Source organism: Patagioenas fasciata, chromosome 23 (genome assembly GCF_037038585.1).
Source record: "Patagioenas fasciata isolate bPatFas1 chromosome 23, bPatFas1.hap1, whole genome shotgun sequence".
Taxonomy (NCBI): domain Eukaryota; kingdom Metazoa; phylum Chordata; class Aves; order Columbiformes; family Columbidae; genus Patagioenas; species Patagioenas fasciata.
In genome coordinates this window covers 3,605,060-3,632,524 of record NC_092542.1, presented here as the reverse complement: position 1 = coordinate 3,632,524, position 27,465 = coordinate 3,605,060, and the positions used below count along the sequence as shown (strand labels likewise).

Below are 27,465 nucleotides of genomic sequence, written 5' to 3'. Positions count from 1 at the left end.
CAGGCCCCGAGGCCTCCGGGCGCCTCCCTTGACGAAACAGAAATCAAACAAAATTACAGAAATAGGGCAAGAGCATTTGCCTAATAGACTCCCCAAGCAGGAGGAGGAGCGCAGCGCTGCCAGATCTCCAACCTGCAATCTGCGAGCCAGCGCCCTGAGCCCACATGAATCCAGAGCACGGCCCCAGGCCCCAGGGTCAGCTCCAGCGAAGGAGGGAGAAACTGCCAAGAAAATGGGCTAAGCATAAAAAAACAAAGGTAGAAGAGACACAGAAAGGGGGATGTCCCACATATCAGCATGACTCACCCCCTGCTCAGCCCTGGCACACTGTCTGCGGGGAAAGCATTAAACTGTAATAATAATAATAAATTAATCATCCTTCCCCCTCCCATTGCACTTTTCATCTGAGGATCTCTGAGCACCTGGCAAACATTAATTACCGAGAGTTCCCGACGCCCCTGGGAGGGTGGGAAGGGACAAGGAGAGATCTCTTCACCTGCCGTGAAAGGGCAGGGGTGGCTGGGGTGGCTCTGGCCATGGCACGGGGCACAGTTCAATGCAGGTTGATGCGCTGCCTTCCCTCCAGTGCAGTCCAGGAGCTGCCTCCTGCCTGGGCATGGTTGGAGGCAGCTTTGTCCCTGAGAAGATCCCCATGTCCTGGAGGGATGGGGGAAGAAGGGGAGATGCTGCCCTAGTGGGGGGCGCAGGGGTACCCAAAAGAGCAGAAAGCTCCACAGCCCCTGAGAAAAAACAAACTTTTCTTGGGTAAGAGGCAAAGGAGGGAGGATGGGGAAATAAAACCTGATCCTGTGACTGGAGATCGCTGAGATAGGAAATCAGGCCTTTCCGTTGCGTCAGCTGCAGGGCGTGGACTTCACCTGAAAAAACACCTTGGCAAGTTGTTCCTGCAAGGGGGAGTGGGAGGCACAGTGGGAAGTGTGCGGAGGGGATGCTCCGGGTGTGTTTAGGTCGTGTAGGGGGGTTCGTGTGTGTCATGGTGTGTGGATATGTGTGTATTTGAATGGGAGTGAGCACAGAGTATCATTTTCTCTGTTGGGAGTGCATATGCATGTTGTGTGTGCACGCTGGGATGGGAAGGGTGGGGAACATTTGTATACGGATGTGTGAACGTGCTCAGCTCGGTGCATGTAGGGGAACAGGTATGTTTGGAGGGGCCTTGCGGCTGTGTGTGTGCAGTGACACATCCGTGTTAGAGCGTGTTCTCCCTTGAGAGGAGTCGGAGATGCAGCTGGTGCTGCTCTCAGGGAACAGCGGCAGTGAGCAGAACTCCCGCTGCTTAAATATTAGTTTCATAGGAGAAGTGAAAATGGAGAAATCTGGGTGATGTGAGGTGCGGTGAACTTATGGGACCCGTCAGCATCCTCACACCTGAAAGAAAGCATTGAGTGCAAACCGAGCTATTTAAAGCCAGAGATTAAGCAGCACAAACATTTCTGGCACTGTCCATCGCATCCCCGGGGTAGGATATTCCCTGGCAGGTGCTGTAGCATCTGACTGTAGTGTAAGGACCATTACAGGCTCTGACGAGGATTGTGGGTGGTGTTGTTTGGGCTGGTGTCTCTGTTGGGGCCAAGTGAAACGCAGACAGACAGATTTTAAAGGCAGCACCGGGCAACAGTGCTGGTCAGAGCTGATGACATGGTTAGAAACCAGCCTGGGAAGTCGAGGCGATGCTGATAATGGTTTGCCCATCTCTCTCAAAGCAGTAGCCTGGCTGCACCAGGTGGGAAGGGCAGCCCCATGGCTCGGTTAGGGAGCTGCTTGGCCCGGGCAGGGCACGCTCGCCTCCTGCCTGACACCGCTGTCCCCACCCTGCTTCCTGCCCCGGAGGGTCCCTGGGTGGCTCCGTTTCGCTAGACTTTGTTTAGATTTTTTTCCGGGAGAAGCCAGAATACTTGTGGTTTTCACAAATGACTCCCCCTCTCCTCTTCCTTCTCCCTGCCCTCTGGCCCGGTGCGCCGCTGTAGGATTTCACGCATGCAAATGCAGCGCTTGCTGACGGCCGGGTTAGTTAGGTGATGAGTTGCAGTGGCACTGTTGGGTCTCTGGACACTCTCTGGGTGCAGCGTGTCCTGGTGCGCGGAGCCAAACAGAGCTGGGCTACTTCCAGCCCTGTGACTAACCTGTCTGGCCACTTTTGGCGAGTCACTTCCCTTGCTAGTGCCTCAGTTTCCCCACCTGTGCAGTGGGGTAATGATGCTGGCCTCCTTTTGAAAAGCACATTAAATTCTGCTTATAAAAAGGATTTAAGAGCTGGTGAGTTCATGGGCTGCTCCCCAGCCCTGGTGAAGAGCCCTGCTCTGCCAAATGGAGCCAAATGTGGTGTGTTCACAAAAACAGCCTACAACCTGCTCAAAATACCTATTTAATCAGGTAAATAATCTGCTCGTTTGTTTTAAAGAAAGAGGCTTATATCTATGTTTACCCAACACGCCTCTTAGAACCTCCCTCGCATTCTTTGCTACTTAGAAAAATAAAGCAACAAAAAATGAGGAAATTCACTGCAAAAGAAAAAAACCGCCCCTCCTGTGGGCCAAGTGCCCCCGCGGCAGAGCAGCCCTGGCTTCCTGCGACACATTGGGCAAGATGCTTTAACGTCCAGGATTGTGACACCGGCCACCCCGGGCCCGTTTGTCGGGTCCTCCACGGGCTCCAGCCCTCCCCGGTGACTTGTCCTGTATTGCACGGCCGAGCCCGGACACGCGTGGGACGGCTGTGCCCGGGGCAACCCGCCCTGCCCTTACTCGAGGGCTGCGGGTCCTGCCGGGCCCGCTCCCCGGGGCACCGGCACAGCTCGTCCGCAGCCCCCCGCGGTTTGCCCCGCACCGGCGGCTCCTTCCCTGCCTGCTCCGGGGCTCCCGCGGCCGTGCGTGGGTCCCGCGCTTCCCGCCGGCGGAGCCAGCGCCGCCCGCCCGCTCCCGCGGGGCAGTTGGCGGCGGGAACCGGCGGCGATGGGAGCGGGGGCACCGCGGCCGCCTCGGCCGGGCCGGTCCCGGAGGGCCCAGCGTGCCCGCGCCCCGAGTGCGGGGCTTCCCCCGCGCTCCTTCCCCAGCCGGGCCGGCTGCCGGGGCCGCCCGAGGTGACCCCGCCGCCGCGCCCCGGTCCGGCCCGTAGCGGCCCCAGCCCCGCACCTGCCCCCGGCGGCGGGCCCGGCGCGGGGGCGTGTCCGCCGGCTGCCAGTCACCGCCCCCCGCGGCCGCCGCGCCCGCCCCCGGCCCCGCTGCCAAAGTGACTCGGGGAGGACCGGCACGGCAATGACATCAGTGCTTTAAACAACTTGTTATTCGGGAGCAATCAGCTGCAATTAGGTATTAATTAAGTATTATGAAAGTTGATTATTTAAGTGAATTCGGCTTTCGTCTCTCCGACTATGGTAAGTACAGCACAATTGTCCTTTTCCTGCCCGTGGCCCCTCGCCCGCCGGAGTCCCCGGTCGGTGCGGCTGCCGGTGCCCCCCGCGCTGAGCGGTGCGGAGCGGAGCGCTCCGGGCCCCGGCCGCTCCTCCGCGCCGCTCGGCCCCTCCGCCGCCGCGGGGCCGGGCGCTGCGGGCAGCTTCTCCGGGACCCGGTGCCGGGGGCCGCCGCTGCGCCGAAACTTTTCCCGGGGCCGAGGCGGGTGCGCGGGTGCGGGGCGGCGCAAGGGGCTCCCGGGCCGAGCGGGGTGCGGGGGCGGCACCAGGTGCTGCCAGGGGCTCGCAGCCTCTTTCACTTTTCTTTCACTTGTTTTACGGAAGTTGGGCTTCCTCTCCTGCCGCCGCTCCGGCCCCGCTCTCCCCGGTCCCGCCGAGGCGGGCGGCGAGGTGAGCGGGTGGCTCCGCTCCGCCCGGTCCTTCCCGGCAGCGCGGCCCCCGCGGGCCGGGGCGGCGGGCGGGCGGCGGGGCCGGGAGAGGATGCGGAGGGGAAGTTTATGGGGGTTTTGAAATGATTCTGCGTTTATATTTGTTGTAAGTTGTGTGGGTTGTTTTCTCTTTCATTTTGTTCCCCTTCGGAGCTCCGGCGTCTCGTTGGTAAAGGTTGCCTGTCAGGTTCCTGTGCTGTCTAAATGAAAAGGAATTTAATTTATTTGGGACAAGGCAGTGTCAGATGAAGAGGCTGCTTATTACATTTAATGACTATTTCTTTTTTTTTTTCAACCTGGGCATATCTGGGATGGGTTTGTTTTTGTCCTTCCATGTGAGGTATATGAGACCTCCCCCACCCCTTCACATCTCACAGGGAGGAGATGTGGCCAGACTGGGGTGATGTTTTGGTTTTAGATTACAGGCCCCAGTATTTGGGCTGGGCGTGTTTTTGATTGTAGCTTTTTTGTGGCACGTCCACTGGTTTTCGATCAGGTATGGGGCCGGGGAGCAGGGTCTGGCGGGGCGGTGGGCTGGGGGTGTTGGTGGACAGGGCTCCGTCAGCCTGGGGTGTGATTGCAGCCGAGGGCTCGCTGTGCTGGTGGGTTTTCCAGCCCTGGGCCGGCTGGGGCAGGGTTTCGTTTAGATTTCACAAAGTGAGCAGATTTGGAGTTCGGTAAGAATCCCTTGGGCCATGTTACCTCCCTCTTTGGGACCTGGTCCCACCACTTTGGCCCCATACCTACTAACACAGCCACATCTCCTCCTCCAAAATGGTGTAAACCATTCTTTCCTGTGTAAAAACTAAATGGCAGTGATGGGCCAAACAGGCCTGCGCTGGCAATCCGCCACAGTCCACGTAATTATTGCTGGAGCGTATGTGTATGTGCGCGTGTGTTGGTTTTTTTTAATAAAGAGTAAGGTGGCAATAAACTGGTTGATGATTGACTGGGCCTGAACTATGTACTCCGATATTTTGATTGAGAGGATAATTTTGTCGTCGTTAATTTCGTTTATTTATTTATTTTGATCGTTGGTATCAGGAACCGAGCGGCTCAGGAACCGCTTCCACCCGCGAGCGCGACGCGCCGGCTCTGGTCGGGTCCGGCCGTGGGCGTGCGGCTGCCTCCTTTCTAGATCAAGGAGCTGGGAGGCTGCGTGGGCAGCCCAGGAGTTAAGGATGTGGTGAAACTGCAGGAGGGCAAATGCTTTAGAGAGTAATAAACAGTGATTTAGCCCTGATCTCCATCTCCAGAGCAGCGATGGGATCTGCAGGGGCGGGCAGGGCCCCGGGGATGCAGCGCCCCCTGCCGGCCAGAGCACTGCCCGCTGGCCAATGGGCCCCTGCGCCCGGCCCCCTGCCCGCCCACCCGCCCCACTCCCCAAAAAAGGGGCCGTGAAACCAACACCTTCCCCCCAACAGGGACCCTCCTTCTCGGAAGCGTGGTGGGCGCTCGGCCCTCCTGCCGCTGCGCCCAGGTAACCCGGGGGTTTCGGTGCCTGGGCATGGGAACCTGGGCGCAGCAAGCCATGGAAATGAGGATCTGGGAGATCTGTTTAAGTCAGCATTACGGTCTGTGTGTGGGTGAACCCGTCTTGTCATGATCTCGGGGCAAAGACCTGCCCCATAATCACCACCTCTAACCCTTATCTGCTAGGGCCAGCTTATCTCCCTCAGTCGCTGCCTCTTGAATTCTCTCCAAGCCCTGGGGCTGCGGCTCCCCAGGGGCAGAGCCCGAGGGCTGCTCACACGAGCTGCCAGCTGGCACAGCCAACTCTGGAGGGGTTTCTTTCCCAGAGGGACTCGCTACGTGGGGTCTGACAGTCTGCTCTTGCTGAGGGCTTTCTCAGCACAGCCAGTCCTTGCGTGGACCTTCTAGAGCCAGAAGCGTTTGTCGCGGTTAGGGGCTAGAAAGAATTCATGGACTGAGTCCGTCCACCCAGGATCGTGGCAAGATGTTCCCTACATGTGACTTTTCTGCTAGTCTGGTTGTAAATATCTTGAGTGACTGGGCACCTGTCATTTCCTTTGGGAAGCTGTTCCCCAGCCTAATTATACTTGGTATGAGATTACAGGAACTGATCTCAGAATGAGAACCAAGAAACCTGTGGTAAATGGGTGGAGAAACACCTAATTTTGCACTGAAAGGGTTGTTTTTTAACTTTGTTTTGTCAAATCACTGCTGTTGTTTGAAACACCCAGTGGATAGAACACCTTCTCGGGGCTGGTGCCAACTTATTTGTTTTGACAGTACAGGTTTTTGGAGAGACGTTGGCTCAGGCAGGGTTGGTATCGTTCCTGTGCTGAGCTCATGGTCTGCAGAAGGTTCACAGGCGGTTCGTTTGGGTGTTCAGATCTCTTTCCAGTAATCCCATGAGATGCTTGTTGGGTACAAAGCATTGAAGTGCTTCAGCCTACCTGGTGAACACTCTTCCTTGGGAGAAGCGTTTACCCAGGCAGGGATTAACCTTCTTGTCGGGGTGTTAAGCAGGGCCCAGCTATTACTTGAAGAATGTGCTGCAAGGTGGTTGAAGGAATGTTTCTACTGGTTTGGCGCTATAGAGTGGTAACTCGCAGAAAGACCAGAAAATTGATCCCTGAGATAATAAACTTCTGTTTCCCCTCCTGCACCCTGTCTGCTGGGTCCTGTTCCTTCTAAACTAGGTGTGTTACTGACAGAGTGGGGTCTGCTAATGTGTGCAGCATCCTTCTGCTGTGAAACACCGTGTCCGAGGGTGGGAGGGGCAGCGTGTACCGAAACCGACTGTGAATGATGCAGATACCTTGGCTGGAAGGGGTCAAATATTTAATATGTAGCTGCCATATAATCCGTGTCTCTGTCTCTTTTCCCGCTTCCATTCTGAGTCTTCTTTGCCCCTATCAGAGAGGACTATCTGAGCTGGGAATTTATTTCAGAGCTCTTGCCTGTGCAGCCTTGTCTGTCCCGATTCTCGCGCTGCCAGAGCACTCGGCTGCCCTCACATCGAGAGCCTTTTGCGGCCACTTTGACTCTCCCATCGACATCAAATCATACCCTTAGGCTGCTGTGCAGCCTGCAATTTAGGTTACCCTCTGAAAAGTTGGTTGAAAGTATCTGGAAAGTAATGAAAAGTCCTGTGGGAGGTGAAGACAACCTCTGCCTGTGCTGCATCTCCCACCTCCGCCTGGGTCCTTCCCTCCCTCCCAGGGCTGGAAGACGCAGCCGTTCCCAGGGTTTGAGAGCTCAGGTGCCACCCAGGGCTCAGCTCCCAAAGTGCTGACAGTGCAGAGGCCACGCTGGCCCATCCAGCCGGGCTTTGGGAGAACCGATGTCCTCGTCCTCAGCTGCACTTTGCAAAAGCGAAGGGGGCAGAGGAAGCTTGGCTGGAAGCAGGGGAGGGGCAGAACCCACAGCCAAAAGTCCCACGCGGCCCCGTCTCCTCCCCTCCGGTTCAATGCGGACTGGATCAGTTTGGACGTCTTCAGCAATAAAAAATGCCGATGTCGTCCTAATTCACCAGGCCCCGAGATGACAGCAAATTTACATTTTTTAATTAAACTAGCAGCCAGTTTTTATGAGAGGGGGCTGGGTTATGCAAATCAAATGGTTGTGTACGAAAGATTAGGAGAGTTTGGGAATAAATTCCACAAATGCTAATAAAAAAAAAAAAGAAAATGAGAGGGGGGAGAGAGAGGGACATTGTTCCATTAGCCCCTTTTAGACTGATTTCCCTAGGGACAAAGCAATGGGGGGGTGAGAGATGGAGGCAGCTTTCAGAGACAGGTAAAATCCATTTTGAGGATTGAGAGCCCCTTGGACCAGGACCTTGTTGCTCCCTGTTTCCACTCGCAGGGGAAATGGAGGCAGACATCAGTAGCGAAAGAAAAACTTGCTAGCTTCTAATCCCCGTTCCTGCTTGACCAGGCTGGGGAGCTGTGGCCATGGAGGGTACAAAGTGCTCAGCCAAAGGGACACAGGTGGGTCAAGGGCCAGGCCAGGTCACCGTGGTGCTGCAGAAGGGTGGACCTGGTGGGGTGACAGAACAGTCCCTGCGTGGGCAAAGCCCAGACTCTGGCCGCAAGTGAGTTACTGAAGGGGCTACATGGAGCTGCTCCGATGGGGACCACCCGCGGGCTGACGGATGGGACACAGAGCGGGGTCGGTACGCTGGGGCTTCCCTCTCTCTTTGGTGCAGCTTTTGCTCCTGGTCCCTGGATGGAGCTTGCTACTTAGGCACCCAGCAATACCCATCGCAGTTGTGGGGCCAGGCTGCTGTTCCACGTGAGCACAGGCTTTGTCTGTGCAGGCAAGTGTGTTTTGGAGAGGGATGATGATGCTTTTCCCTCTTGAAAACTGTAGCCCACCTTGTTGTCCATCCAAAGGGCTTTCAGAGCCTGAGTGCAGCTGCTAACTTCTCTTCCCAGTGCGTTAACCTGGCACCAGCCTGCTCCCCTCTTTCTCGAGAGACTTCCAATCTTTCCTCATGTGGTGATTCCAGAAAGTAAAACAGTTTTGTCAAGCCTTTTTGAGAACAAATAGTTACAGTGAACCAAAACCATGCACTTCACTCGTGTAAAATATGTTCTTGTTTAAATTTCCCAAAGAATTCTGAGTTCTCATTGCGTTTGGGAGTTAGGTGTGGTGGCCAGGTACCGAAGCAATTGTTTGCTCTGCCATGGAGAAACACAACCAGAAAATTTCTGGAGGCTGGGAAACTGCTTAAAGCTTCCAGTCCTAAGGCAGTTTCATGCTCAGAATAAAAGCTGAACAACCCGTATAGGTTGGCAAGAGGGAGCAAGGGGTGGAGAGAACAAGATACAAGAAAAAAGGATGGGAAGACTGAAGTCACTGGGTGCACTTCATGGCAATCCCCTGAGGATTTGGTGCCTCACTGGAGAATTTTGCCACCCATTCCTGGTTTTGGGGTGTGAAATGATGATTCACCTACATGCACATGTTTTGCTTTGGAGAGGTGACATTTTAGCAAAGCCTCTTGTGAAATCAGTAAAAACACCGAGCTCCACCGGAGCGTTTCTGGAGGTGTTCCCCACACCCAACACCTACGTCCCCGTCACCCTGTCCTGCACATGCACATCTGCCCCAGACACTCGTCCACCTCCACGCTCCCGGTCACTCACGTGCCCTGGGTTGATGTTGTGCTGAACTTTGTGTTCTCCAAGTTGCTCCCTCAACACATCGCCTTCCTCTGCGCCGCGGCTCTGCGTGCTTGCATCATCATGGTGACGAGTGGATCTTTCTCAGCAGCGGGAGAAGATCAGTGTGGTCTGTGCCCTTGTGTGTTCGGTGTCCCTAACACGCCGCTGTAGTGCGTCACCCACCGTTCCTGCTGCTGGGGGGGACGATGGCCTTGGCAGCGGGCTTGGTCTGCAGGCAGGCAGGCGGCTGTGCAGGGGATTTTTGCAACGCGAGTTTCTGAGCTGAATTAAGGCCAAGATCAGCCCAAATCTAACAAAGAGAGCTCCAGAACAGGTCTGTGAGACATGGCAGAGGCTGAGGATTTGGTGTGGGATGCATAACTCCTAATCTATAAAGTGGGCATAATGATACTCCCCTGTGCAGCCCAGAGCCAGGGCTGGGCGCTTCGGTGATGGAGATAAGTGCAGGAGGCCTGGCTGCTGTCCATGGACGGGTGCGGGGGTCGGGCAGGAGCCTCCCTGCAGCTAGGGTGTGGTGGTTGGGCTGTGGGAGAGCTGAGCCCGCTGCTTCCTGCGAGCTCCTGCACCCGCTTCCCGGGGGCTCCTGTGCCCACCAGACCGGCGGCACCCTCGGTGTCCCGGCAGCACTGTGAACACCCCTGGGTCCAGGATGGGTGGTCGTGGGCGCACAAGGGAGGCTCTCCAGGACCTGGGCAGGGGCTGCAGAGCTCCAGCTGGGATTCTCTGTTGCAAAGGTGCCGCGGTGTCAGCCCCTCTCCCAGTGCTGGCTAGGCCAGGGCAGAGCAGAGGAAGAACCAGGAACTTTTAGCTTCCATACATGGGAAACTATCAAAAGCCAGGTAGCAACACCAGCTTTTGTCTGGTATTTCCAGAAAAACCCGGCGGGACCTGGCATCCCAGGGCATAATTTATTATGGAAAAATAAAATAATAAAGTCCCAATCCCTTTGAGGCCTGAGTCATAGAAGCATCTTCTCATTAAAGCAACTCCACCTCTCCGCATGGTGTTTGCCAGCACCGTGCCCGTATGAATCCACTCCCTGGGCCGGCCCGCCCAGGGCAGCCTTCCTCCTCCTCCACCTCCTCCTCCTCCTCCTCCTCGTGCACGCGCTCCCCCTGCACACCTCACCCCAGCGCCCCTTCCCCTCTCTGGAGGAGCACGAGCAGTCCCACATGTCAAGCCAACTTCTCCCCTTCTTGGAGCCTGGGGCATGTTTGGTTGCCATGTTTTGTAGACAAACCTCTTCATCTTTTCACCCACCTCCTACCCCCCGTGCTATCAAGTTCCCTGGGCACAGCCCTGGCTCCCACGTCCCCTCTGCTGCCGTGCGGTGTGGAGGCGTGTGTGGGATCTCTCGGTGGCTTGGAGCTCTCTGCCAAGTGGCCTCTGCGAGCAGGGAAAGGAGAGGAAGCTGCTCCTGGAGTAATTACCATGTGCATGTCCCGAAGGCAGGCAGCAGATGTTGGCAGAGGAGGACCGGACTGGAAGAGGGTGAGGGAACCAGGGGAGAGAGGGTCTGTTTTTCCTTCTTGCTTGCACAGGAATATTTTCAACAGAAGCTCAGTAGGACAAGAATCGCAGTTTTGCAAAGTTGATCCAGGCGCTTGGAAACTTTCAGAAAGCTCCTTTGCTCGCTCTTGCTGCGTTTTCAGTCATTCACTCTTGCTTTTCTCAGCCCTTTTCTATGCTGCGCTATTTAACTTTTCTTGCTAAATAGCTTTCCTTTATGTCCTCCCTCCTTTCCTTATTCCCACAGACCTGTCACTCTTTGTCACCCTCCTGGACATCCCATTCTGCCTCTGACTCTGTCTTGGTTTTCCTTTCCTTTTTTCCCCCCCCTCCACCTCCCTTCCATTATCTTTCTTTCTTTATTTTTCATTTTCCCATTTGTCTGTGGGCTGATATTCAGATGAGCAAACTTCTTCCAGTTAAAGGAGGTCATGAATATTAGGATTTTTCTGTCAAACAATGAAATATGGCTCAAATTACTCTAAAGAATAGGGCCCTTTTCATAAACCACCTGCTGGTTTTTTTGAAAGCAAGCACAACCCCTCGCCTGTGCGCTTCATGCAGTTGTCTCTCATCTCCACCTCGCCAAGCTTTGCCGTTCCGATTTTTGTCTCCTGAATTCGTTGCTCTTGCTGGAGTAAGTCTGCTCTTCCCAGACTGCCAGCACCCAATGAGTCTGGATTCGGACAGGTTGGGACAGGATGGTGATCCTGGCAGGATCCTCACTGCTTTGAATGATGGTTTGTGATTGTGCTTTTTTGATTGCTTGTTTTGAGTTTTTGTTTTCAACAACATTTTGGTCTGAAACTCACGACCTCTCAGCTTGCCTTGAGAAGGGATCTCATTGCAGATGTCAGCCCCCAGCAGGGTGTGGAGACGCACAGGCACCCCTGTCTCCTCCTGGTCTCGCTGCTGTGGACCAGCCTTCTCCCCTGGTCACAAGGAGGGCTGTGGTGTCCTGCTCAGGTCTGGGGCTGTGGCTGTACCCCCCCAGCTTTCATGGGAAGCCCGTGTGTGTGCTGGGGCTGAGCTGACCTCTCATTCCTAACTGATCTGTCAGACTGGATTTACTAGAACCCAGCTCACCACTGAGCGTGGCAGTAGAATGTGGCTGTTCCCAGCTTGGTGAGGGTATCTGCAGCACCCCAAGGAGGAAGTTAGGTTGGATCTGAGCTGGAGGCGAGTCCCTGAGCCAGGCAGGTCCCCTCCACGCTGCTGTCCCCTTCCTCCCAGCCACACGGCTTTGGAGAAGGAGCCGTGCTCGGCCGGATGGAGCCCTGCCTTTGCCAGCACCGGTGCAGCTTGGCCGTAAGCCCATTAGCAGCAACGAGGAGAGCGCTGGAGCTGCAGAAGTGCCGGCAGAAGGGTCTCTGTGCTCCCTTGGGAGCTGCTGCGTGGCCAGCGCCAGAGATGGGGACAACAGAGGACACCAACTTGTCTCAGACTTGTGCTTTGTTTTCAGTCCAGCCTATTTATATTCATCAGAGTTGCTATTTTTTCCCCAGTTACTTGGATGTGTCTTGTCCTCTCTGTCATCCATTTTCCCTGAGCAAACCTTGCCGTTGTCCACATGTCTGTCCGGGGAGGTGCACAGCATCGTCCCCGTGGGCAGAGGCCGCTCTTCTCCGGGGGGGCAGCTCTCGGTGATCTGCCCCTCGCAGGAGCCCAGCCCGGCCCCGCGGTTCCCTGGGCAGAAACCGCACACACAGCCTGCGCCGTGTGAACACGGAGTTTGTTTTGCCAGGGTGACCTGTTTAATCATCTCATTTTCTGGTGGCCGTTTATTCCTCGTTTCCACGGTTACAGCCCCATTAAGAGGAGAAGCAATAAGGCAGCGAGTCAAACAGGTAATAAAAACATTAAAGCCATGTGCGCGTTGGGAGGGAGGGAGGGCGAGCAGCACTCAGTGAGACGAGACGGGCCGTGCCAGGGAGACAGAAGGGTCGCAGGGAGCCTGTGCACAGTGTGGTGACACCCGGGCTCATTCCCAACCTCCGCAGGGTGCTGGTGCCAACATGGCATCCTACAGCGTGTGCTGCCACTCGGGACGGTGTCACCACCCTCGGCGTGCTGCTCTCCCATCGCTCTGCTGCTCACACAGTCACGAGTGGCCAAAAGCACCTGAAATCAGAGTATTTTTGCAACAGTATTTTATTTCAGGGCTGTGAGTGCCTGGCAAAACTTGTGACTTGCTGTTTAGTTGCTGTGATGCTGGTGGACTCAAACATTTGCCCCTGTAATAGCTCAGCCATGGTTCCTGTCAAGGTCCCTGCTGTCACTGATAGCCGGTACCCGGAGGAGCGCGGCTCTGCCAAGTTGGGCTTCCGTGCAGTTCCTAAAGTACTAAACTGTTCAAAATACTACCTGGATGTATTTGCAGCTAGCTGCCTACACCAGCACAACCTAGAGTATCACGACAGTGCTTTGAGGCTGTGAATTGCCTCTCTCCTGCTGGGAGGAATCCCCAGATCTCTGTTATTCCATCGTGAGCTCATAAAAGGAAAGTAGCAATGCTAAGCAACCTGAAGCAGTTCCTCTAGAGCGAGGAGAAGGCAGAGGGCCCTGCTGTCTCAAGAGAAAGAAGGGGGTTGCTTTCAGAGCAGCTCGCTTTCCTCCAGTGTTCCTCGGGGCTCTGGGCAGGTGGGTGCCTTTTGTTGCTGTATGCACATTATCCCAAACCTGACCTTGTTAGCAAGGAGATTTTGGCCATTCTCCCTTGGGAAATTGTGGGCTAGATGTACTCTTGGGCATAAAACCATGACCTGATGACAAAAGCCAGCAGAGTTACTTTTCCTTGCATGGCCAAGTGGTGTTGGATCTCAGAGGAAGAGATGGTAGCCAGTCAATTGACATTTTTAATACTTTATCTTTCATGTGAGGGCAGGGCCAGTCTCTGATGGTTGAATGGAGATAGAAATGATGTCACTATAACCTAATTTTAAAACTTCCTTGGACACTGCAAGTCTGAGGCTTGGATTTTCAAAGTCATGCTGCATTGGCCAGATTTTGTTTCTTTGGAGTTGGAGGTTTATCAAAAGTGCCACATCTCAGAGCAGCGAGGAAGGCTGGGCTCTGCAGGCCTGCCCTGGACAGTAGAGACTTGTGAGGCTGCTCTTCATTTCACAAAGTAGGATGGATCTGTGAGCTGACTTGGTAATTAAGTACAAAACAGATTCTCCAGGACCCACTCCCTCTTACCACACTGGTGCAAAGGGCCCCATCCATTCCTGAGAGCGGGCAGTGGGGCTTGACCTTATTTGTGGGATCTCTGGCTATTCTGTGTTGTGCATGACCCCGGGTACGTACAAACCCTGATGCTTTATGCAAGCTGCTTACAAGTAATGGGCTTAGTCAAAATGAGCAAACTGTAGCTGAAAACTCCCCTGCTCTGGATGGGCTTGAGCTGCAGGGTCGTTGTCATGAAGGAGCAGGTGCCCACGGGCTGGATGGGGTCTGGTTTTGAACAAGGGTGAGTGTTGCTGTGGGTGAATAAGTTAAATAGAACAGTCTCCCTCGTACAGGTGGCACAGCCCTAACAGCAGCACAAAAATATTCAGAAAAGCAAACAAGAAAAGAAGGCAAGAAAATAATCAGGGAAACACAGGGAAATGGAGTGAACTAATCCCAAGGGTTTTTTACCTGCTCGCTGTCTCTATTGAAATATTTTACCCCATTACAGCCCCACTTGGCACTGTTGGGATTTTCGTAAAATTTATTTCTGACGTTGTGGTGGGTTTTATAGTTTCTTTTCTCCGGACTTTATCAGAAAGCATATTTGTGGTGAGCGCCCGTGAAAGGACCCGGCTTGCTGAGTAAATATTCAACGTGGAAATGAGCCGCATGACCTTGAGGGGGAGAGGGAGGAAAGCGGAGAGAAATTCATGAAAAGCTGAAAAATAAAAGAACAAGGAGAAGGGAGGGGAGGGGAAAAAAAAGGAGATAAAAGGCCTGGCCAGACCGGAAGAAGTCACGCAGGAGAGAAATATTGGTCTTTCTTGTTAAAGCGGTGGTCGGACACGTAGTATTAAACATCTTAAAGAGACCCGATTCTCAGCTGTGCTGAGCACCGACACTTGGAAAAATAGGCCCATTTAAGGTGACTGGAGTTGGGCAACAGAAGTCAGTAGTCACTTTAGATCATCTTGGCCTGCGTTCAGAAGGGTGAATTTTATCCTTGGCGAAAGGCCAGCGGGAGGCCTTTCTGTGTACTGTTCCCGTTCCCAGAATAGGACTTGGGGTGGCTCCTGCACCTCGTGCTGGGGCACAAACTGCTGTCCCCGGGTCCTGGACTCGCGTGTCGCAACCACCTTGTTCTCGGGTGTGAAAATTGGGTCTGAATTTATTTGGGGGGGCTGTGGGTGTCAGCAGAAGCCCCTGTCCCCAGCGCGGGGCAGCGGCAGTGCCCGTGTCCCCATTGCCCACGGGGTCTCTCCACTGTGTGACATCGAGTTGTAGATATTTGTTTTTAGAAACTAGCGAGCATCTCAATAGAAAAAGACCATGAAAACACCGTTGTGAGGAAAACATACAAGAAAATGTGGGTAGAAACATACCTGCTAGTTTTTTGTTGTTTGAACGAATGCATGAAAAAAAAATGGATGCATTTAGGACCCCCTTACAACTCGTCATATCATCATTTCTTCGGCTCCCCAAATTCTCTTCGTTTTCAAGACGTAAAGTCGTAACTTCCCTGGCATCAGCACTTCGCAAGCGCTGCGCACTGACACAAGCGTTTCAGCGCGAGGAGCAAGGACGGTGCCCGAGCCGAGCCCTCGTGTGTGTCGAAACAGTGCTGGTGACCGTACCTCGGTTACAGCAAAATAGCTCCGCTAATGCTCTTTGCATACACATCTTTCATTTTTTCTTCACTTAGGTGGGGGGATGATTTATTTCTTTCCCTCGGCCTGAAAACTGTAGAGTTAGAATTTCATTGCTCGTATGGGAGACCCTACTATTTGGAGGAGAGATTTTGTTTTATTTCTTTCCAGTTGGAGTGCGTGAAATAGGAGGGAAAAGTCTTGTCTAGTGATGACCTCAGAATGATTTCTGTAGCAGCGCAACGTGATGTCAGACAGACAGAATGCGGCTGGGGGGAATGCGGGCGGTGGGCACGGGTGCCTGACACAGGAAAATGGGATCAATAAAAAACACTGGTCTGAGGCTTTGCGAGGAACTGGAGCAAAGTCACCAGTGCAGATGCCAGGGCAAGGAGCTGTAAGTGTACGTTTAATAGCTTTGGAAGTTTGCTTTTAGGTGACAGTTGCTGTTCAAGCAAACAGATTGGAGAATCCAGGCTTGCACGGATTTCGGGGATTTCGTTTCTGTGACAGGCACAGGACACGAGCAGGGTGGGAGCGCAGGGGGTGTGCGGGTGCCCACTCCTCCCTGCCCTTGCTTTACCAGCCCGTGCACCTTGATTTACCCACGCGTGTTCGATCGCTGAGCCTTCCCCTCTCACTCCTGCCTCCTTTCCCTGCCCTGAAGTCGTTCTCCCCACAAACTCGTCTCGCTCACCTGCTCCCGGCCTTGTCCTGAGCTCCCAGGAGCATCCCCTGTCCTAGGGGCGCCGAAAGGCAGAGACACGTATGCGCAGTTTATTCTCCAAAAGGAAAGCCTGCAAGGGGTGAGGGGCAGACTCCTTGCAGCGAAGGTGTTAACAAATAGCAGGTGATTAAACATGACAAGCAGTGACATTTCTGTGTGGGGTTCTCAGTACCAGCAATGCCAAGAATGAAGCTATAAACCCTGACATTTTGTGTTATGCACTGAGGTTTTTAATAGACATCTTTCTCTCCCTCCCCCCTGTTTATTTCTTTTACTCCTTTTTTCTCTTGTCCCCTTCTCCCTTTCCCTGTCCTCTCTCCCTGACACTGCTCTGTCCCGAGTGCCCCCCACCTCTTCCCATACCTCCCTCCCTGTGCTTATCTTTGCTCCCTTGCTTCACAGACTCATTTGTTTGATGGCCTTCACTTTTTCTTTTGTTCCTCTCTTCCTCCCTATTTTCCTGCTACACTTTTCCAAGCTTTATTTTTTTTGCTTTTCATGGTGTCATCCACCCTTCCTTACTCTTCTCTTCCTCCTCCCAACTCGAGTCCCTGCCATATGCACACACTCTCGCAGTCTTTCTCGCGCATAGGCGCTCCCACACTTTATTGCACACACATCGCCACTTTCCGCACACTTCTCTGCTCTCGCTCTCTCCTGCGCCGTCTCTCACATGCGCTCGCACTTGCTCTTTTCTTTCCGTGCTTCCCCTGTCTTGCTCTTCTTTGTCTCTGTTGCTCCCTTCTGCTGTCATCCTCCCTCTGTCTGTTCTTTTCCACTCTCTCCCCTTCTCCCTCCCTTTCCTTTCTCTTTTTGGGGCCTGATGTAATACGCTAACCATGGGCAGCCAGGCCAGTTGCTTGTCAGGGAGCAGGTGTCCCACCCCTGAGTGATGTTTTTGTTAATAACATTTTTGCCCTGACTCAGAAGCCGGCGTTTTGGAGATCGGTTGTTGGGTTTTTTTTAAGGACGGGAGCTGAGGAGGTTGTGCTTTTGGGAACAGTTGCTGGGTTTGTGCTAAAAGGACTGCAACAGTTGTTCTGCTGAGCAAGAAGCGTTGGAACAACTGCAGATTCTCTCCCCCCCTCGCCTCTCTCCATATCTATCCAAAGGGCATTTGGAGGTGACACCCAATGCACCGTCCCCCTTGCAGCCAGCTCTAATTGGAGCTGATGGGCTCCCGCCGGCTCTTGGCTTTGGGAACGGGGCACTCGGGCTGCTGGAGCTGGCTTGACCGAAAAATTAGGAAAATGCCAGGGTGACCAGAGCATTCGGACACAGAGCTTTCCTCCATATCAGCAGGTTGTCTGGTCTCCAGGGCTCGGTAGCGGTGGCCTGGCTGCATGGTCTGAACATCAGCAAGTGTTCTCCAGGCACACAAAGACAGGAGGATTCAGTGGTGGTCATCTGCTCCCCAGTGCATGACTTGCTTGGCTCACTGCATCTTATCAGGCTGTGGTCCCCTTTGTGGAGAGGCCAGGGGGCAATGCGTGATGCTTTCCACTCGGCCGGATGGAAATTGCGTGGGCCGGCCCGTCAGAGCCTGTCTTCTCTACCACATCAGCCTGGCTATCAGCACCAGGGTCTGAACCTTCCCCGTCTGGCTGGCCCTGCTGACAGTCACACTGGAAAAGCCATTGGACTTGAGGCATCTTCAGAGGCTGTTTGAGCTGCACAGCTGAGAGCTTCCCGGGTGGGCGAGAGGCTCTGGTGGGCGGACAGCGAGGACAGGGCCAGGGCAGCTCCCACGTGCAAGACATCACGGGGCCCCAGTGTAAAGGGCTCAGCAGGTATTTGAAATGAGTCCAAACTAAACTGCAGCTTCAGTCCCCGTATTTTCTCTTCCTTGACTCTGCAGGTGCTCTAAAAATCAAAATACATCCCCCTAAAGACCCCGCCTTCCCATAAAAGCGCCTCTCCCTCCCTGTCCGCCCAGGTCTTATTGATCCAGCACCACAGACGGTGGCTGCAGCTTGAGTTGCCAAGTAGGGCAGATCGATAGAGACTTGGTATGGGATTTTTGGCAGCTGGGACGTCCATTTGTCCCTCCGCCTCTCCCACCGTCCCTCCAGGAACCAGCCAGCGTCACAGTGAAAGCAGGTGGAGCAAAGCCCTGTCCTTCCTCGTTCCTCTCACCTTGTCCTTCCCTGTCCTCCCTCTGCAGCCGCTGCTCACCCTTTTGTATACTGGGGAAATCCCATGGGTCATTCCAGCATCCCCGAGAGCAGGATTTGGCCTTTATTGTTTGCACAGTTGTTTTATTTAACAGGAGCTTCTTCCCTGCCTGGATCCAGAGTAACTCCCCTCTGCCCTTCTTGGCCATTGGTGCTGCTGTCATCTTTCCGCAGACGAGGAAAGCACAGCACGGTGACGTGAAGTGACGTCCTGAAGGCCAGAGAGGGAGTCGGGTCTGGAGCCGGGGTTAGGGGCTGTGTTTCTGGCTGTTCTTTGCTCAGCCCTGTGGCCGTGGGCCTGGACAGTGCTTCACCCCGACTCGTGAGCTGCCCCATCTGTGGGGGTCCAAAAGTGATGGGCTGGGGAGCAGTGGGGAGGAGAGGGGTCGTGGTTGGCTCTGCCGTACAACGTCCTTAACCCTCGCCTGCCCTCCTGGCTGCCCAACCTCTGACAGGTGCTGAGCGCCACGCACAGTGAAGTTAATGAAATGAGTGTTTCGGGGAGAGGGGGAAGGAGGCTCTGTACTGCACCCTGGGGCCCTGGGTTTATTAATGGTGACCTGCCATTAAAGACTAAAGTGCTAACCTGGTCATATTTAGCAGCTTTCAATGGTATCCCAGTGGCCTCCGCCTGCAATATCAACTCCTGCCTTCCCCCAGCAGCCCCGGGCCGGCAGGAGCTGACTCCAGAGTTTCTCTGCTACGATGGGTCTGGTGGGCAGCACTAAGAAGTCTCCGTGCTGCTGCTGCCAGACAGATTTCCACCCCCTCCTGCTGCTCGGAGCAGCTTCCCCCTCTGACTGCCAGGGCTTGCCAGGGAGCACTTGGAAAAGAGGACCAGATCCTGGCATCATCATGATCTCCTTTGCTCAAACACAGCCCGGGGGTCACTAGGAGAGGGAGACGTGCCAGGGTGAAGCTCTCGCAGGATTTGGCCATGAAGGAGAGACGTACTCAGGCTCTGTGAAGCGCTTCCACAGAGCTCTCCGAGAAAGCGCTGGCAAATTATCCCTCCGAGGTGGCAGGCTGGGAGACGAGGCAGCAGCTCTGCCAGACCTGATTAAAACAGGGCTTGAGGCTAACAGCTTCGGGTCGGAGCAGGAGGGCTGCTCGTGCTGCTACTGTCCCTCTCGCTCCAGTCCAAGAGGAACTTGGAAAACCCAAGCATGGGGGAATGTCCCCTAGGGGATGACAGCAGTTGGATATTGCAGTGACAGGCACTTTAGAAAGATGCTGGGGGCTGCTGCTGGTCCAGGCAGGGATCAGTGTTAGCAGAAGGAAAAAAAAAAGCCCTAGAGTCTCCTTGTAGCTAATTCTGCTCTTGATGCCTCCCCAGAAGCAAGACCCTGCTGTGCTCTGTGTGCCAACTGAGATTATTGCCTTCCCTGATCACTTCTTCCTGGATTAAAAACTCAGCACTGAGCATTTTGCCATGTGTTACTCCAGGATACCCTCTGGAAGCTCCACATGGTGCAGAGCCTGGCTGAGGGAATCACAGGGCTGCTCCTGCTGCTCGGGACGGGAGGTGGGGATGCACCTGCCCCTCTCACCTCTGTTTTTCCTGGGGTCAAGGTATGAAGAGCGAGGCCGTGAGGGATTTTCCTCTGTCCAGCAAGCGCTGTAAGCCACAGATCCCTCGTCCTCACAACCCTGCCCTTTGTGTGGGCACATTCGTCACCGTGGGCTTCAGGCCATTCCCCGGCAGAGCCAGCGAGGGCAGGGGCCTTGTTCCAGCTCTCGCTCCAGCCCTCGCAGCCTCCCAACAGGATGAGTGCCGGTTTGGCAGCCAGGCTGGGGGCAACCCTCGCTCTCTCCTTTGGCTCTGTGCCCCAGCTGATCTGGAGCCAGGTTTTGCTGTAATCCCTACATCCTGTTGCAGGTCCTTAATCAGATGGAGCCAGCCTGGAAAAAAGAAAGAAAGAAAAAGAAAACCAACAAACCCAAAGTGTTGTGGTTAAAGCCCCCACTGCCGGGCGGCGGGGAGGAGTGTGCAGCAGCGCTCTGGGCACCGGGTGGGAGGCTGGGAGGGCTGGGAGAGATTGCAGCTCCCTTGCTAGGGATGGAAGCAGAGAAGAGGGTAAGTGTGTGTTTCTGCTGGGGTTCTCAGCAGGACCCACGCGTTCCCCTGCAGAGGGAATGGGGGACGGGTTTGAGACATTGATTCCTCCTGTTCTCGCACAGCCAGGGCTGCTGCCCCTTCAGCCCTCGCTGGGCAGGCTGGAAAACTCTCTGAGTTGTTGTTGAGTTGTTTTTTTTCCCTGTTTAATGCATAGAATAACACTGATGGGTCTGAACAGCTCCAGCCAGGCGACGAGGGGAAAGAATAACAAGCTCCTGAATGTCAGGCGAAATTATGGGCCATTGCTATTTAGGGTGAGTCTGGTGGATTTAGGGCCTCTCTGTTCTATTGTCCCAGCTGCTCTGAGCATTGGAGCAGGCGAGACACAAGTCGGGAATTTTATTGCAGAGCATGTGCAGGGGAAGGCTGGTTCTGAGCGTTTCCGGAGCTGAACAGCAGCGATGGGGGACAGGGGAGAGTTTCTGTTGGGAAGTTGGTGAGATGTGATACTGGGAGGAGGTAGGAGGCTGGAAGTCCTGGAGAAGTTGTCAATCAGCAAAGAGAGCTCCTTTCCTTCCTGCTTTTTGTCAGGATTCAGCTCCAGATGTTCACAAACTCTCCATCCATCGGACCTTCGCTGGGTGTCCAGCCGCCGCTCTTTGCAGGACCTTCCCTTGGCAGACCCTGCTGGTCTGTCTTCTGCACCTTGCCCCTCTTCTTCCTGCCTGTCTCTTGTGAAGCATTCAGGGAGGTGGTTTGTGTGAAAGACAGTGCATAAATGTATGTGTTCATTAGGGATTTTGGTGCCTTCTCCTGGGTTGTTTTTGGCTGGTGCTGGTCATGTAGCCAGGGCTGGCACCGTGCTCACACCCCTATTTGGGGGAAGAGCCCAGGTGAACAGCGTAAGAGCACAGAAAGGATGGAGAAAGTACTTTACAGCATAATAGAAGTGGGTCGTCCATGGGAAAGTGAAGTCTGCACGAGTCCTGAACAGGGTGTATCCTAAGCTTCCAGATTTTGGCAAATACATCATGTCCCATGCCAGGGTGGGGAGGAGTTGCAGAGAAGAAAGCCGTTCTTGCCCGGCTGTCTTCACAGGCTCGGCAGGGTGAATTCTTTGCTTCTTTGGGGCTCTTTTTATTTGACCGGATTAAAAAGCTTATTTGAGTTTCTTAAACCATTTAATCTAAAATCCCCAGGTAGATGCGCCATTGGATTCAGTTTTAAGCTTATAAACAAAATAGGTCTGTGTTTGTCTCTTCTTCGTGTTGCTGTAAAGAAGCAAGGGGTTGACCTGTCGTCCCTGGAGTCGGGTGGGGAGTTGGTCTTCTTATGAATCCCTTGAGCTTTCCAAAGGGTGGGAAGATGCGGAGACCGGGGTGCTGGTGAGACCTTCCTGCAGCTCCAGGTTAGCATGTGGCCTGGGTGGGAGGAGGGAGCAGGGACCAGGTTACATGGCTGAGTCGTTTGCCAGGGCTCAGGACCTACATGGAGTGCTGAACATCTGTAAAATCCCATTAAGACCATTGCTCTGTGAGTAGCATGGGGAGATGGGAAAGGAGGAGAGCATAGGAAACTGGAGAAACTGGGAGGAAGGGATGCTGCATTGTGATCCGCTTGGGCAGTCTGGGTAATTCTTGCCAGTTCCTGCAGTCCTTTGAGAGGAGCTGGTTCTTCTCTGCTCCCACTGTGTCCAGCTCCTTCCAGGGTTTCCTCTTGGATCCATCCTCTCCACCCACGTGGGGTTCTTGTCTCCTTTCCAGCTCTGTATGGCTTGATTGCTGTCACCCCCTGCACTTCTGAGGAGGTTTCATGGATGTGGGACCAGTTGGGACTGCTCTCAGATCAGCCCAAAATGGGACAGCTCACGATTTGTGTCCCCAGGAGAGAGGTGCTAATGATGCCTACAGGAGCTACAGGAATGTCGCAGCTCCGTGGGCCGCAGTGTCATGTTTCTGACAGCAGCCAGTGCCAGATGCTCCGAAGGAAGGTACCAAACCCCACAGCGAGCAGATGTAAACCGATCTGCCCCTGTGTCCCCTCCATGTCCTTTCCAGAGACCAGCTCGAGCTGGCGATGCCCACGTGCCTGTGTGGGATGACAGTGGCAGCGCCTGGTGCAGCCCTGGCAGGAGAAATGTCCCTTCCAGATGCCACCCCCAGCTCTGGTGGCAGCAGAACGGAGCCCGGCTGCCGTCCCAGTTCCTCCTGCAGCCCTGGAGATGCTGGTTCCAGCACAGCCGCAGGAAGGCCGTGAGGGCAGGCTGTCCTTCTCAACGTCTTTGCAGTGAGCAGAGGGGCCTCCCGTGTCCAGGGCTCTCGAGGAGATGCTCTATGCAAGGGGATGGTGGGAACGAGCCTGGATCCTTCTCTCCCCCTTCTCCCAGGGAACTGGAGACAGACAGAGGGACGGGCATCTGTCCGACCGCAGCCCGAATAGGAGGGAGCCCTGTTGGCTTTGCCGAGGGAGCCTCTTTCTATATGGAAATGAAGAATTTAGGCTAATGGAGCTCAACCATCTCTAATTTTGCGATGGCAGGAGGATTTTGATTGAAAGTAATTAAGCAAGCTAGCTGTAAAATTAATTAAAGCAAAAGGGGGGGATTTTTTTATTGGATTGGATAGCGATATAGCGGCTGTCAAATGGGGGACGGATGGGGGTGACCTGAATTCTCTGCCCTCCCTCCTCCCACTCGGGACGTTTATGTCACTTTAATCTCCTTACAGCGGCTGGTGTGCATTTGTTTGAAATAATCAAGGAAATATGGTCAGAAATTGTCAGCTTTCAGATCTAATTTACCTGACAGCCCTGCGCGGACCAGTAAGCCTCTGTGTGCGTGTGTGTGTGTGCTGTATGCGACAGTGTGGTCACGGAGGACTCCTTGTCTCCCTTCTCCCTCCTTTTTCTTCCTCCTGTCTTCTCTCAGTTCCTAGCAAAAATACTTCTGACACAGCCGGGACCACCCAGCACCTTGCAGGAAAAATAAAGAAGTTTGAGAATTTTCCTGCGGTCCCTTCTCCACCCCCACCTTCCCATCACTGCCTCCTCCCAACCTGCTGCCTCATCCTTGCACCATAACCAGCTTTAGGGTTTAGGCAATATAGGATTAGGGGAAGTGGCTGTAATTCTTTATTCCAGATGGCTGGCAACTGCTAAACCCACTGTCACAAGTACCGAGTTATAAAAATACTTAAATTAGGCCCTTTGTTTCAACCCGTGGCCCTGCCAAGCCTCTCGCAGTGTCCTGCTGGCCGCTCACCTTGCTCGGCACAGGGGAGGCACTGAGTCAAGGCTATAATGGTGCTGGGGGGAGACTCCTCTGGACTCAGACCTATCCGGAATTCCTTGCTCAACTCCGTCTCCTTCTTTTTGCCTTTTGCACTTAAAGATCCTGCGATAAGATGATTTGGGATATGTGTGTGCTCGCTTAGCAGGTGAAGGTCCTGATGCAGGGATGTACAAGCGCTGCAGCTGCCGTACATCATGCTGGGGGTGCAGACTCTTGCCAGAGATCTGGGTTCACCCCTCTGGACCCAAACCCGCCGGTGCCCTGAGCTAAACTGGGGAGGGAGGGCAACTGCTGTAGGTTCAGCGTTTCCTCCGAGCTGCCCTGGTGCCTCACATCTGTCTTGCTAGGTTGGCTCTTAGGGTTAGTATTTATTATTTATTATTGTTCATTAAGTGCTGACAGAGTTGGGGCTTTTGTTTGTTTTGTTTGGGTCTCCATTTAGAGGCCTTGGCTGAGGCAGACTTCAGTGCCAAGACCTCAGGCACTTTTACAATTACAGCCCGTGATCCTGTTGTATTGTTTGTGTAACGACTCTCAGTCCCAAGGGGTTCTGCAGCCTTTCTTAGACCCGAGCGCCCAGCACCTGGCAGGGAGAGCGCAGGGCGAGGGCTGGCCCCTGGTGCCGAGGAAAATCTCTGGGCTTTACGTGCTGGGGGATCATTAATACGTAGATGGATCAGGCTGGACCTTGCAGGGATCCACATGCAGGGGAGTTGATTAAGCAGCTTCAGAAGGAGGAGCGGATGATTCATCCCGCCATGGTCTGTTGTGGGGTGTCTTGGTGGCTCGGACCTGGCTGTTGGGTGGCTGCAGCCCGCCCAGTCTGTCTCCAGACCAGTCAGCTGAGTGCTGGTCATGGTGGGACAGCTTATGTGACCAGTCCTGAGCATCCCAGAGCACCCCAAGCCATCTCAGCACCGGGACCAGAACTTGTACCCTGTCGAGCAGATGTGCAGAGGGTACCTCGCCAGCTCTGTAACCTGCTGGACATGGGTAGGACATGGTCTAACCCATGACCAGCCGCGGGTGGCTGCGCTGAGGTGGGTGATGAGCTCATCACCATCATTCCTGGGTTTATTTCCAGCTTTGCCACTGATTCACTTTGTATCTGTAGCCATGAGAATGCATAGCTTTGTGCCAGTGCTTCCTCATCAGTATAATGGGTATAATTAGGCTTCCCTGATTGAAGATAGTGCTGAACGCTTAGTGTGCTGGCACATTTGTTTTCTTTTGTTTAAAAGTCCTTTCCAAAAAAAGGAGGTAAGACCCGATTTCTAGAGTGCTGGTTCCCATATCATATTTCAAGTGTATGTGGGTTAAAATCTCTGACAGTATCAAACCCTCTCCTTCTGGGACGGCTCTGCTGTGAAGCATTGGCTTCCCAGAAACCCAGGAGAAGCTGAGTTAGGTGAAGTCTAAGAGCTTCTAAGTGCACATTCTTCTCTGTATTCAGTGAAATAAGGGGATTGCAGGATGTGGCACTGCTGGTCTTCTGTGTTAATTACAAATATAACAGAATGTAATATCAAGAGTAGTCTAAATAATTTCATGGCCTGTTAACTGAAAGAGAGCTTCAGTTCTGGGACATGGACCAGGCTACCACTGATAATGGTATCTAAAGTCAGTGGTGTCTGGAAGAAGGGTCATACTGTGCTGGCTGCTCATATTTCCTTCTGTAAATTGCAAAACCAGATGATTAAAAGTGCATTAGATAATTTTCTAACATAACATTCCCTACAGGCAGTTACTGGCATTGCTGTAGAGGCATCCTGAACGGCGTGTTGGACAAGGAAGTGCCCAGGACAGACTTTCTGCATTGTGAGAGTGTTTGAGACCCCCGTGCAAAGCTGTGCTCTGTTCTGACTCCAAGTCTCCTCAGACATGGCCGAGGAAAATGCACGTGAGTGCTGGCCTGGGGGCACCTTCTGTTGTTCTTTTTCCACCTACTTGTACCTGTTCAACACATCTCCCCTCTCAAGCACTGCCAGTCTCACCACAAATGAGTCTGCAGACCCTGATCCCTCATCAGTATTCGTGGCTTTTTTCATGTTGGTGCATATTTGTCAGTGAGTGATGAGTGTTGAGCTGGATACCACTGAGCTGCTGGAGGTAGAATGAGACCTGTTGATTTGAGGAGCTTGAAATGTGTCTTTGCCTTGCAGTGCCAGTAAAGCAGCTGCAGAAACAAGCTGGTTAGTTCACCATTGAGAAAGCGAAAGACAAGAGTCTTTACTAGCAAGGGAACTGAAGAGAAGGAATCAGCTTTATGGACCGCTCTAAAGCCAAGCCTGTGGCATTTGGAGTACGTTTTCTTTGCAGGATGAGTTTGCAGGACCGGTGCATGGCAGGTTAGCTCCTGGAGATGTGAGCAGGCACACACGCGTGTCCTCACTTGGATGTCTTACTGGTGGGATACTGGGACTTCTGAGGGCATCTCCCGTGGTTGCAACAGAGCTGCCGCAGGCTCTGTCAGCAGCGGAATCTGGGAGGATTTCCCCGTCCTGCACCCCAGCTGTGGGCAGACTGGGAGGAACTGGTGCTGGATGGTCTCCACGTGTGTCCTCGCAGCGGTGGGGCAGCTCCACAGCCTGGTGAGAGCCACGCTGCTCCCCGGCCAGCCCGGGGTGCACAGTACCAGACTTTGTGGGCCAGGGCTCAGGGAAGCACTCCCCGAGCTCACTCTGCACGGGAGGTACTCCCTGACGGAGCTGTCTCTGTATTTGCAAACTGAGCAGTTGTACTGGAAGAGATTTAGCAAACATGGGACTGCACAATGCTGTGTGTACTGAGTCACACGTCAGGGCTAGAGCCAACTAGCACTGTGAGCTACTGAGGCAAACATTTGAGAATAGTTACAATAGGCACCAAAAATATCTTGAAATGAGATCTTTCTGCATTGCTGCATGTTGGGTAACAGCAAGGGCTGACAACCTAAGCTTAAACTCTACCCACATGCTCTGGGAGCTCATCCTGGGCAAGGCAGGCAATTGGGATGGGAACGAAACAGAGGAAAAGCAGTTTTGCTCCTGCAAAGGGAGCCCTGTAGCCAATTTCACATGGGTTGGAAAAGTTCTGCTCTGGTGGCAGACATGGGGTTGTGTCCTGCATAGCGAGTTAGGCGCTAGTGTTTGGCCCTGGCATCCTGGCGCTGACTTCATTTCAGGAGGGAATGAGCCCAAAATTACCAGCACTCTCTTAGATCTGCAGCTCAGAGCTCCCCGCACCCACACAGGGCCAGGGCAGGATCAGTCCCTACGAAATGTGTTCTCCTGACTGGCTTTAAAGCTCCCAAACAAGGCGGCTGCTCTTGGGGTCTCTGGTAAAAGCTCTCCCTGTTGCAAGATTCTCTCAGGGATTTACTCCGTGGTTGCTGTTTTCTCTCTGCCGCTTTCTTTTTAAGTAAAGGAGAAACACAATTCCCCAAAACCAGATTTTGGGGGCTTGTCCAGGCTGTGTCAGCAGAATCAGAGAGCAGTGGAGGCTCTTGGCGCTGCCTGGCACATACACAGCCTGAGCTGGTCATCAGCACCGAATCCAGCTCAGCCTCCTGCCGAGTGACCCCTCGGCATCCTTCTCCCGGTCCCCGTCCCCATGCCGTGTGTCCCGCTCTCTGCTGCTCCCCGCGCCCTCGTGCTGGAGCCGGGATCGCCCCCCGGCCCCCGCGGCCCCTTCCTCCCTTCCATCGCACCATCTCGCTCACCGGTTTTGCAGCTGTTTTTTTCTTCTGCCAGCGCAGGGCACTGAAAAGTGCTGGCACTGCCAAAAACCCTGTGTGCACTACGACTCCCCAAACATCCCTTTATTTTTATTGTTCTGTTAATTACTGTTTAAACTTTAATAAGTCACTTCGTCAGGAGGGGGGACCTGCAGTGA

General features: G+C 53.9%; 1 protein-coding gene across 11 annotated transcripts in view; it reads left to right on the top strand.

The window, feature by feature from the left end:
* CASZ1 (castor zinc finger 1) overlaps positions 1-27,465 on the top strand; it is a 216,972-nt gene that overhangs the window by 127,449 nt on the left and 62,058 nt on the right. For 4 of the 11 annotated variants that reach the window (XM_071798597.1, XM_071798596.1, XM_071798595.1 and 1 more), the window contains exon 4: positions 25,333-25,492. The exons of 2 other annotated variants lie outside the window; for them this stretch is intronic. In XM_071798597.1, the coding sequence (XP_071654698.1) occupies positions 25,474-25,492 (19 nt within the window). In that variant the 5' untranslated portion in view covers positions 25,333-25,473. Of the gene's footprint in view, positions 1-3,238; positions 3,395-25,332; positions 25,493-27,465 lie in introns of those variants that run through there. 5 more of the 11 variants (XM_065854934.2, XM_065854926.2, XM_065854933.2 and 2 more) reach the window with 2 other exon arrangements.